Genomic DNA, 12,255 nt, shown 5'->3' on the forward strand with positions numbered 1-12,255 from the left:
AAATATATATAAAATTTATATTTTTATAACATCAAATAATATATTATGCATACATATTTCAGTAATGGAAATAAAATTCCAGTGTGGATCCCTGCAGCAGCTGGGCTCCGACACTCAGTCCGCCCAGTAGCTGACCCTGTATCCCAGTCTCCCCATTGCTGGCACCTGGACGTACAAACCCCTGGGGCTGTGTTTCCACTCCAGTTGCCGGTACAGCGCATCTCGCACACGCAGCTCCCCGGCCGTCGGCCAGGACCCGCCTTGTCCCTGCGGTGGCCATGCACTTCTGTTAGCGACTCCTCCCAGACCGCTTCGCCGGCTGGCCAGCTAGTCCAGCTAGTCCCGCTTGCGCTTTGCTAGTGCCCACAGACTCACACTACTGCTCCTGCTGCTGGCACCACAGACACCCAGGTCCCTGCAACCCTTGGTCTGGTACCAGTTGTTGGCACCCAGACCCCCCACAGCCACACAGAGTAGAGCTCCTCACCCAGGAGAATAGTTAGAAATGCAATTTAATGAGGCAGCAGAACAACTGATGAGATGCAGCGCATGGCCAGGCAAGAGTACTGACGCCTGTTTACATGCAGTGGCCACTTTTTGTCTCTCTACCCTTCAGAGAGTGGTATCAACAGATGGACTTTACACCAGGTCTGTTAGTCCTGTGTATGGACTGACCTCACTTGGCCAATCCTCTGACCATATGGGGCAGCTTCAGGCACAGTCAGTGTGGCCGCATTACTAGCTCATAGCCTGGGTAAATAAAAAGAAATCACTATGCTGATTCTGGATTTAGTCTTGGGCAGAACTATATTTGAGTACTAATTCAAGGATTGTTTTACCAAGTTTTTGCGTGATGTAGATATGTCCAGAGAGTCATGGTACTGATGAAACTCACTAGAGCAAGATTCAGCCTGTTCCAAAGTGAACATCTAGAAAGTCGAACCGAGCAGGTCATCAGTCAGCTATCGCTAGGAGAAGGGTGGAGTTGAACTATGTTTCCATAGAGAAAGTGTTGAAACTGCGAATGTGGTTTACAGCAATGCAAACAGGAAGGATATTTTAAAAAAATAGCAATCTACTAATTGGTTCTGCAAGGGGAGCAACAGAAGAGAAGCTGCAGTGCTGACTGTAGGACAGATCTGCACGCTTTTCGATAGAAGTAAACTTCAGTTATTTCTGCAGTAATCACAAATGAGGGGTGGGAGTGAGATTTCTTTTCTTTCCTTCTGATTGAAATGCATTTTGAACAATAACCAGCTCCTGTTTTGGGGGGTGGCTTTTGGGGGTGTGGGAACTGTTTTAAATGCAATTCAATTCAAATGCAAGGGAAATGGACACTAAATATAACGGCATCACTTATTCCACAATAATTTGAAATGGAAATACTGTAGTCAGTTCTCTGAACCAGCAAGTCTGAGCATGCAATTGCTGCTAAAGCAGCAAAATTGCTGCTAAAGAGCTCAGTGCTCTGCTGACCCCTCTGCCGTTCTCTCTCAGGTCGTTTTCTGTAGGCCCTGGGGAGCCTGGTGGGCTTCCTGGGCTCAAACCAGAATTTTCACATAGTCCCCTGTGTATCAGCTGTCACTTTCAACACTGGTTTGGCTTGTGTCCCAACACTGCATTGTTTACTGCTCCCCAAGGGGCAAAGAATAAGAAGAAAAGTATTTCAGAAGAAAGAGAGTGTGTTTAACCACTAGGTACCTGCCTGTCTTCTCGCATGGTCATAACTTCCACGTAGGAACCCTCTCATCTCCTGAGGCGTATGACCAATACAATTAATTCTCTTCACTTCCAGGACACTTCTTCAACATGATTTTAAGACAGAGTCTGTAAAAAGTTGCCTCATCCTTTGGTCACCTTCTGTTTTGCCGGGAACAAGTCAGTCTTTAATTTCTCGCAGCCTATGATGCAATGACTCCTTCAATTCAAGGAGGATGACAGCAATGCCATATAATGATAACCTGATCCTGCACATGAATAATGAAGTATAGCTATCAGCTTCTAGGCTTTCACTGCCCAGCTGCAATAAATTGCAAGCTTTCATCCCTAAAAACTGGGAATTAACACATCATAGATTAGATTGTGCTACCAACTATGCCCATTGTTTTTGATGTACAGGACTGAGGTATTCTTACCTGATGCCATTGCCATCTCCCTTGAATTAAAGTGTTATGAAATTGTCATATGATGGTATTCTGTAAATTAAAAAAAAAGATTACAAAGAGATACTGTGTTTATCAAAACTTCCATTGCAACATTTCAATTATGGAGATTTTAAGTTCTTGTCAGGTGGAGCCTAGGTACACTTCTTAGAGGTACAGTAAGCAGACTGGGGATGACTTTTTCTTGAATTGCTCTTTATGCTGTGTCACCCTGATATGGGTGACATGGGTGAAAATGGAGGGAGTGAAGTGCTGGTAGCAGTGGGGAATGCAGTCCTACATCTGTAAAAATACTACTTACATAGTATAGTCACTTAAGTACTTGTACACACAAAATACACATGCTTCATAAGATCTGACTGCAGTCACCTTATGTACTTCTGTTCCACCCAGCTTGCCACAAACACAGCTAAATCCTTCACAGCTTTGAAGTCTAGAGGGGGACAGGATGATATGTTGGGGTGGGTTTTTCTTTTTCCCTTGAATTGCATAAAGATGGCTCTTTGCATGTTTTTCAGTCTTCATTTTAGCTTTAGTGTGAGTAGCAAATGAACAAGTATTTTATGAGCATTGCAGACTTCAGCTGTAAAACAGGTCTATGGGGTTTGTTGTCTGGCACAAGGAGAGCAGGGAAAGAAGGAACCTACTGTTATTCCTGAAACATTTACTTTGGGAAGCAAGAGAGGTTTTGCTACCTTTTTAGGTAGAAAACATAAATTGACTCTACTAAGACAGCACCATTCCTAACAAGCAGTGTGGCATAGATAAGTTCACAAACCTCTCAAGAGATGGCATTTCATTCAATATTTTCTTTTTGGTGACAGCTCTGACAGCCAGCTTGCCAGGCTAACAATGCCATCCTCTTAGCAGGCTGTGCTCATAAAGAAACTGAAGTTTCTCAAGGACTTAGCAGCTCAGTGTCTGACTTTTAGAACAGTGCAAGTTTAAGACTTTTTGCTGCAAAATAGCAAGATATGAGTCATTGCTCTTCTGCAGCCAGCGGTCCACCAGGGACTAGAGCTCTTCATGACAGTAGGCTTAACAGCATTGGCAGCTTGCTATGAAATCAACTGGCCTTGCGTTATACTTCCTGGAACGCTAAGCAGAAATTTCATTATCGATGTAGCTCAGGGAAAAACCTGCTCCCTTTTTCTCCCTCATTGTTTGACACAAGAATTTCCTAACAACCAGTAATGGAAAAGAAGTAACACTTGACTTTTGAGTACATGGCCTCTGCAAGTTCTGGTCTGAGCTCCTACCCTTTGTGCCGCCTGTTCCACTGGGTCCACTGTAGATTGTCAGAATCTCCTCCTTTCTATCAGGTTCCTTAACTGGTCAGCAGAAAACAAGGAAGGATTATTTCTTTGGCAAACATCAACCTTAGAGACCCACAGGCGTGTAATGCTACATCACTGCCCATAGTCATAGTCCTTATACAGCTGTGATCAGTGACAGCCTTTGATGAACATGCTGGACACAAGGACTTCCACATAGCAGCAGCTCCTTGGCGTGTATATTTGAGGTATCTGGCTGTAGTACCCCAAGTTAGAATGCCTCAAAGTAGACATGCGCAATGGCTCAAGTGCCAAGTAAGAACCACTAAAAATAAATGTGCTCAGCAATGTAAAGTACTAAATGCTGATGAGAACATGGAAAACTAGAGGATGTCAGAAGTGTCTTTTCTTTGGTTTGCTTGGAGCTGTAAGGCAATATCTTCATACATCTGCATCCAGAGGTGGGAGGCCTCCCTGTAGAAAAGGTCCCTGTGTCCTTTTGCTCCAAAAATCTGGCAAGGCTTACTTAAGTCTTTTCAAACATGTTCCAAGAGGGAGGAGCGGCTGAAAGCTGTATGTAGAAGCTTAACGACAGGAGCACTCATCCAAGGTGAGGGAGATGTGTCTTTGCTACCTTCCAGGCTGAAAGTTACAGAAGGTTGTGGGAAGAAAAAAATGTAAACTCAGTGTGTTAAATTGCCAGATGATTTCTGCGCCAACTTAATCTAAATGTTGTGCCACACAGACCTCTTGTCCAAAAAACTTGTCCAAAGTTTTTCCTGACTTCAACGGTGTAAAGTTTTAACTGCAGGCAAGAATTGGCGGGGGGTCCTGTTTCCTGTTCTATCGGTGATAGTACAGCACTCTTTATCACCTCTGTCCTACCTGACGAGCACCTTGCTGCAGACATCTTCCCTGAACAGGGTGAACTCTACCTGGTTCTACAGCTGTTTCGTGGGTCGCCTGCCCAGGCTTTGGGCCACGCAGTCCCTGGCACTCCAGTGGAGGAACTGACGGACTGTGTTCGCGTCGAGCAGAACTTGTCACTGACGGCACTGATGGCATGAGATGCTTAACAAAAAGCATCGCACTAATTAGTAACTGAGTAGCAAGAGCTATTGCAAAACAATAAATATTTGGTAAGTTACATCTACTGCCATGTTACCTGCATTTCAAAAACTCCTTTCAGTAAAAAGACGTTTTCTCTATCTTTCTAGAAGTTCTTGCTAGCTGTTAACAGAAGATCTTGCCGTCCGGGCTATAAGTGAGTGACACTTCTGTGTTTATGTCATGATTCCACACAGATTTCTTTTGTCTTTTAGGAAAGGATGTGGCTGACAGATGGTACAGTGAAATAAAAAATTACAGCTTTCAAAATCCAGGGTTTTCTTCTGGGACAGGTAAGTTCAGACTGGGCACTGTTCCTTCAACAACACAACTTTTATTTTAAGAAATGAGCTAGCCAACTTGTTTTGGTATTTTTCAAAAAAATACTTTTATTTCCTAGGAAAAAAAAAATAGAGGGAAAAGATACTAAAATTTCCTCAAAGTTTTATGTTAGAAATTCACAAAAGGGTAAAAGGAAACTGAGAAATGAGGAAGTAAGTAAAATTTGTGTTTTTTTTAATATTGTATCTTTCCTCCAAAGTTTTTAAGAGGCAACTTGTTTTTAAAAGGCAACTTATTTTTAAGGGAAATTAATTTGTAGTAAATACTAAACTGGAATTCTATAGGTGTCTTACTAAATGTACTATGCTGTTGTTTACATTGACGTGTCTTCTACAAGTTATATCACTCCAATCACAGAGATAACTTCAGATATAATTTGGAGCTCAGCCACAGGTCATTGACTATATATTGACAATCTGGTGTTGAATGAACGGAAGAACATTGTTCCTTGAATAATACTCAAGCAAGAGATATACCCAAGCTTGTTTCAGATGAAGAAAATCATGTTTTTCCCCCATGGCGTGTGTATATGTATAGAGGGTACAACTGACGGAGCAGCACAATGACTATTACAACTGGGCAGAAGCAGCCACAAAACCAGTGTTATTCTGAACAGTTTCATATGCAGATACATGGGGGAGTATGAGATGGTCAAAGCAAATGAATAATTGTCACTGTCAGAACTGCTACTCTGCAGGGAGTGAAGACCATGATTTCTTTGTTGGATTTTATATCAGACACTCATCAAACTACTGCTTTCATGGTTCTCTTACTAGGTATTCTTATTTGGATATAGGATGTGGAAATGGGAATAGTAGTGTGGAACCAGAGCAGATCAGGCTCTTTTGAGACAAAATGCTAAATGTAGTTTTGTTTTCATGTCCTTAGCTTGTTCTCCTGCTAGAGAAAGAACAGTTTTGTATTGTTCTTTCTTTCCCCACCTCTCATGTGTTAATGGGAATGTTACAGGTTTAGTACCTGTCATGGTTTAACCTCAGCTGGCAGCTCAGCCCCACGCAGCCGCTCACTCACTCCCCCCGGTGGGGTGGGCGAGAGAATCGCAAGAGTAACAGTGAGAAAACTCATGGGTTGAGATAAAGACAGTTTAACAGGGAAAGCAGAAGCCGCGCACACAAGCAGAGGAAAACAAGGAATTCATTCACCACTTCCCATGGGCAGGCAGGTATTCAGCCATCTCCAGGGAAGCAGGGCTCCGTCTTGCATAAAGGTTACTTGGTAAGACAGACACCATCACTCCGAACGTCCCCTCCTTTTCTTCTTCTTCCCCCTAGTTTACATACTGAGCACGACATCGTATGGTATGGAATATCCCTTTGGCTAGCCTAGGTCAGCTGTCCTGGCTGTGTCCCCTCCCAGCTCCCCGTGCACCCCCAGGCTGCTCGCTGGGAGGCCAGCACGAGAAGCCGGACAGTCCTTGACTGCTCAGCAACAACCCAAAACATCAGCACATTATCAACATTATTTTCATCCCAAATCCAAAACACAGCACTATACCAGCTTCTATGAAGAAAATTAACTCTATCCCAGCTGAAACCAGGACAGTACCTAAAATGAACACGTATGTTTATCTCTCCCTCTCCAGGTCACTTCACAGCAATGGTTTGGAAGAACACAAAAAAGATGGGTGTCGGAAAAGCATCTGCTAGTGATGGCTCTACATTTGTGGTGGCTAGATATGACCCAGCTGGGAATGTAGTAAATCCAGGCTATTATGAAGAAAATGTCCTTCCTCCAAGAAAATAACTTTTTTTTTTAAAGGTAGTTGTATTGCTTAATGACAGTTGAGCCTGGATTTGGACTTAACAGTGTTTGAAATGAAGTACAATTCAATGAAATTTCCTGTTTGATACTGCTGTTCACTTCTCATTACAGAGGAAGCAATTACATGTTGCTTGAGTCAATCTGCACATTAGGTCCCTGTTGTTTCTGAGGGGGCTTCAGTCTATTTGAGGATGAAGTATATGCAGCATTTCTGAAGGGTAAAATTTATAAGTTGGGGTTTTTTAATAGTTTGCATGAACTCTGTGTCAGCATGTGAGTAAGCACATGTTGGATATCTTTTTTTAAACAAGCAAATTTATAGCTTTCTGTAAACTGAAGATACCAGCTTGTAATTATATCATGTACTCCCAGTTTTCCAGTATTTTTAATAACTGTAACTTCTTTGCTCTATCTATACCTCTTGCTACTATGGGGCCTTCTCTTTGCAGATGGAACAGATGCAAAAATTCCCATATGAAAGGTACACATGTAAAATGTAGTGGCATTCAGACCTATATGTTTTTATTAAGAGGATCTCACGGAACACTAAAATGTTGCTGGCAAAATTGTATCTGTCAAGCAAGCCATAACTAACGTATAACCTGAAAGCTACTAAAATTGTTTAAATCCCAGCGTTATATTTCAGGTGCTAATATTTAAAATCTATTTGAGTTGAGTGTATTTCAAGTTCAAACCCCATCTTACAGTTTACAGTATCTTTACATTGTCTTATAATCAAATCTTTTACTTCTGTTACAGGAAAGTAAGATGCTACTGTTTCTCTTAGATATTTACGCACAAAAAAGTTTCTTTGATGGAGCACATTGGATTTTATTGCTCAATATTATTTTTATTTCCTAAGGAATATCTTCTGCAGGTGTCATGCTATACAGACAATAACAGTCCCAAATCATCTCGTCTCCTTTAATAATGTCACAGTAGGAGGTATTCACATGTTCATAATTAAGAGACGTTTACTTTTTGTTCATATCTTTCAATAATAGTAAAAATATTCCACATGCTGGATTGATGCCTTGAAAAAATTCAGATTGAATTTCCTTAAAAGCAAGCAGGCAAAAATTCTGAGGATGCTTTTCCCTCTTATGAAATGTGGATTGGGCTGTTTTGGCCAGGTTCGTACGCTATGCTTCAATTTGGGGTTTTCTTTTCTTTGTAAATGTTTGACTTCTGCTGAGATTCTGTATGCCAGAATTTGGTTCATGAAGAGTGCCATTACAGAAATACTTCTTTTTGTTTACACAGTTGTTATAAACTGCACTGTTAACGGCTTGGTTATATGTCACTGTGATGCTGTATGTTACAATCTTTTTGCTGTAACCAAGAATTTAACATTTATAATGAACATCTGAAAATTAAATATTTTTGAATATTAATTACTCAATCCATTGCTGTTACCTGAGTCTTTGTTGAATAATGTCCAAATTTTATTTCCAGGATATTAACATATGACATTATTACTTTTGCAACATGCAGCAAAAAAAAGCAGCAAGTATTGTAGTCCAGGAAAGAAAGAGAACTTCTAAGAAATGATAAATCATACAGCACATCGTACATCATCCCTTTGAACAAAGCTTGAGCTAAAGCTTGAAGCCAAAGCTTTTTCTCTCTTGAACTCCTACTTTGTCTCTCGTTTCATTTCTGCAGCTCCCTCTCTCGGTTGACATGTTCTCAGTAAAGAATACCCACTCGACTCCCACTCAGACGTGTGTTTCAGTAACTGCAGTCTTGTGGCCTTCCCCTCTTCAACTCTCAGCTGACAAATGTTGCAACTCCAAACAGGCTAATGTTTTTTGTGCAGTGCATTAGCATCCCCAAGAATGAAAACAGGACTTTCTAAAAAAAAAAAAAAAAAGGCTTGCTGCAACTGACATAAAAGTAAAAGCTGATATTAAATATATTAATGGTATATTAAAATATTCTGGTTTTTCCCAATGACATGGCTGCTATTGGCCCTAGAATTCCTTGAATAGTTGGTGTAAAACTGTCTGTATCTTAGTTGAGTGAGTCAAGTCAGAGTTTTTCTCTGCTGCCACCTCAGTTTTATTTTAGTGTCAGAGAGAACTGGGAAGGTAGGTAAAAAGAGGATAGAACAAAAATAAAGCATGTAGTTATCTTTCTTTAAAATGATAGTGGCAAGTGAACTTCCAGAGCTTTTTAGACTGAGCATTTTGAGGAGGCATCAGAGGTAATCAAACATGGAAGAAGCACAAAGTCACTCAAATAAAATCGATGCATGCTTCATCCACTCCACAGAGAGTCCACGCAAGTAAGTATGACTGTAACAACTGAAAAAACCCTGTCAATTTAATTCTTCATGACCCAAGATCATGATGTTGATGATTTCTGCAAATGAATTCTGGCTGCACAGTAGACCGCGGCGTACGTAGGAGTCCAAATGCAAAGGGAAGGGTAATGTTGCTGATGTGACTCACCCAGAAGCCATATGATTTTTTGGAAGTGTACACCGAAACCTGACTTACCAGCCAGCCGTATTAAAAGACTCAGTGTAGGTGTATTGCTTCCCTCCCCAGCACATCTTGGAGAGCTGTGAGGTGGCAAAGAAAGTTCATCTCCTGTCATGTTAGAGCAGAACAAGTTGTTTAAGACCTTCCTCAGCAGGGTAGTATACATAAAGTCACATTTGCCCTGGGAATAAAGAAAAGGCTGATCTGACAGCTCTGATACCAGAGGAAAATACCTATCTTTAGAGGCCTACAGAGATGGCTTCTAAGGTCTTTTTGCAGCAGGAAGAGGAGGAGGAGGAGGAATTCTAGCTGGTCTGAGGCTTCATTCCCAGTCTTCTGTGTTAAATAATAACGAAACACTTAGGGAAGAACTGGGTCTGGTCTTAAAAAAGGGCTAAAAAGTGAAGCCTGCATTAGATGCATTTTAATTTGCCAACTTCCCTCCTTTATCTTCTTCCCAAAAGGACAAAACCCGGGCAATTCCTTCTCCAAAAAGTAGGAGATGACATTGAGAAGTGGTAGAAGTACTGTTACAAGACCACAGATCAGACAGAAAGTCGCATCCCATGAACAATAATAAGCCCATGGGCAACAAAGATGCTAGCGCTTGGCTGAAGTCTTGCAAATTGTACTTGGAAATACTTTGCTTTTTGGGAGCTCAGCCACTCTACTTGTCTACAGCTTTAATTTTTCAGGTTGATTTGCCTCCAACAAAGTGGTTGACTTGATTGGGTGGACTGCAGAGAAGTCATGTTAGATTGGCAGACTGCTGACCTGCAGGCTTTTGTGGAGTGTCAAACGTGCCCTAAGGATGTTTTCAGCTTTTGTGGGTATTTCTGACTTTGATAGTCTTTTTTTTCTCTGCCTTACTCAGTTTTTAAAGGCACTTTTCTATGTGACTGGTTTTAATGCTAATTTGAGATGTCTTTTCAGCATCTGCTTTCTTACCTTCCTAAGATATCTAAGCAGCCGACTGCAAAAAAGCCAGGTATAACTTCAGCTGAGGTATTGGAGATCTTAAGCTTAAGAAAATAAAGCTTTTAAGAAGGCAAAGTGCTCACTGGCATTTCGTTTGCCTCAGGGTATGATCGTTGTTTTGATCTGTATTAGAAAGCCCAGAACATGGTAATGTGAACAAAGGCATAGACCATCCCGGTCTATTGATTACAGACACCAATGTCACTGGCCTTGTGGTCGCAGTACAAGCCAGTGCCACATCTCCTCTACCCCAGAGGCTTTGTGAAGGAAGGGCTATGTGTAACATGGCAACTGGAGGCTGTCTGACCCTGAGTGGAAAAGGGGCTTGAGATGACACGAAGAAAGCCAATAAGCCAAAGCCACCTCCCTCCCTCGTTGAACCTGGCACCAGAAGTCTCAGAAAACTGTGTTTCTAGGGAGAACACAGGAATAAGTCAGGCGTTAGCCTGCTCCAGTTATTACATGGTAGGAAAGTAAAGTTTGAAAATGACATCATTATTTTTGTCTTCTTCACACAACCTAAAGATCAAAAACCTGTCTGCATGTCCCGTATCACAGTGAACTTCTGCATCCTTGTATCACCTTTCCCAAACCATAGCAGAAGCGAGTTGAGTTTTAGTTGACTTTCAGCTCTCTCTTTGCCTCCCTGGGGGACATCACGGGTTAATTTCTGCTCCCCAAAGCTCTGCACACCAGACTGTGCGTGGAGATTATACTTCTTGTGGCAGAACACAGAACAGGAGTTGCACTAGGCTTGGGATTTTCTATTCAGTCAGCCCAAAGCAAGTCACAAGCCAGAAAATAATCTGCTGGTTTAAGCTGCTAAGGAAGCCCTTTGTGAAATGTATTAAATGCTGAAAACCAAGGAGGGCCTGAGAGTCTCCAGCAATGCCTGGGTTTAGAGTTCCACTTCCCCCTATCTAGAGGCATGCCCTGATGGTGGGTGCCCCTGTCACCCTCCTGGAAGGAGTGCCATCCCTGAGCACCCACATGCCCCAAATAATGGCCTGGGGGGCTGACTGACCCCCTTTCTGTTGCATTCCTACCCATACACTTCATAGTTCCTCTCCTCCTTCAGAGAGTGTAAGGTCTTCTAGTTGAGTTCACCCTCATATGACCTAGCAGCCACTGTAAATCTACCTGACAAGGCTCCTATTCTGAGCTGGTTTACCTTCTTGAGCAGTGCTGTCAGGGTCCTCCACGTCCTCTAACAAGAAGCTTTAAAGTTCTCTCCTTTTGCTCAAAAATGAATTTATCTGACTTTCCTGTCTGGGAGAATTCTGAGCAAGATAGGACTGCAAGAGTCTTGACATGGATGCAATGAAATGCAGTTGGCTTTCAGTCCTATCAGGTGAACTGTAAAGAAGTAATACAGAAAAAGGAAACATGGATTGCATGGACAACATGCAGACTAGAATCTGACACCTTATTTAACAGCAACCTAGGAAAAGCTGTAAAGAGGTCTGTGGAGAGCAAAAGTACATGAAAGCATGGCCAGGATGCAGCGGCTGCAATGGCTCGGGGCAGCCCGCCTGGGCAAAGCTGTGCTGAGAGGTCATCAAAACCCAGACTAGGCTTCATATCTTGAAAGTCTGTGCACTTTCAGCACAACTTCTCCCCTTATCCATCAGCTCTGGGGCGCTCACTGATGTGTCAGGCGGTTGTCCATTTTTTTGGGACAACCATGAAGGCCCCTTTGCCCTCATCTGCCTCTGCAGGGCCGCAGTCTCCCCTTTCTTCCTCATCCTCTGGTGCCAGGGTGGCAGGGTAGCGGCTGGGAGAGCTGGAGCAGTGGGGACGCCCAGGCCGGCATGTGCCCGCTAGTCCCGCTGCCAGGCCCAGTGAGGCCTGTAAAGCCCGGGGGTGGGATGGCGCGGGCTGGCAACAGCAAGTGCGGAAGTATTAAATATCCCCTCTCTCCGTTAAGGCTGGCACAGCTCTAAAATACGGTTAACGCAGCGTGTGGCTCTGCTGCCATGAGCGGGGCGGGGGGGGGTCCTCTCTGACAGCTTTCTGTCAGGGTCTTTTCTCCACTTCTGCTTCAACCCCGGACGTTTCGTCAGAGACTTACTTTGTCTTTTTTGATGACTTCCTGCCCGAACCTTTTGAAGGGACGGCCGCTTA

At 42.7% G+C, this 12,255-nt stretch overlaps 1 protein-coding gene across 1 annotated transcript; it reads left to right on the forward strand.

Moving 5' to 3' along the window:
* The first annotated feature begins 3,735 nt into the window (after window positions 1–3,735).
* On the forward strand, window positions 3,736–7,079 carry LOC104616176 (golgi-associated plant pathogenesis-related protein 1-like). Its single transcript, XM_010284198.1, has 3 exons — window positions 3,736–3,751; window positions 4,759–4,836; window positions 6,489–7,079. Exons 1-3 carry the CDS (start codon window positions 3,736–3,738, stop codon window positions 6,647–6,649), a joined length of 255 nt encoding a protein of 84 aa, XP_010282500.1. The 3' UTR covers window positions 6,650–7,079.
* The last annotated feature ends 5,176 nt before the right edge of the window (window positions 7,080–12,255 follow it).

This window comes from Phaethon lepturus, unplaced genomic scaffold (assembly GCF_000687285.1).
Source record: "Phaethon lepturus isolate BGI_N335 unplaced genomic scaffold, ASM68728v1 scaffold28823, whole genome shotgun sequence".
Taxonomy (NCBI): domain Eukaryota; kingdom Metazoa; phylum Chordata; class Aves; order Phaethontiformes; family Phaethontidae; genus Phaethon; species Phaethon lepturus.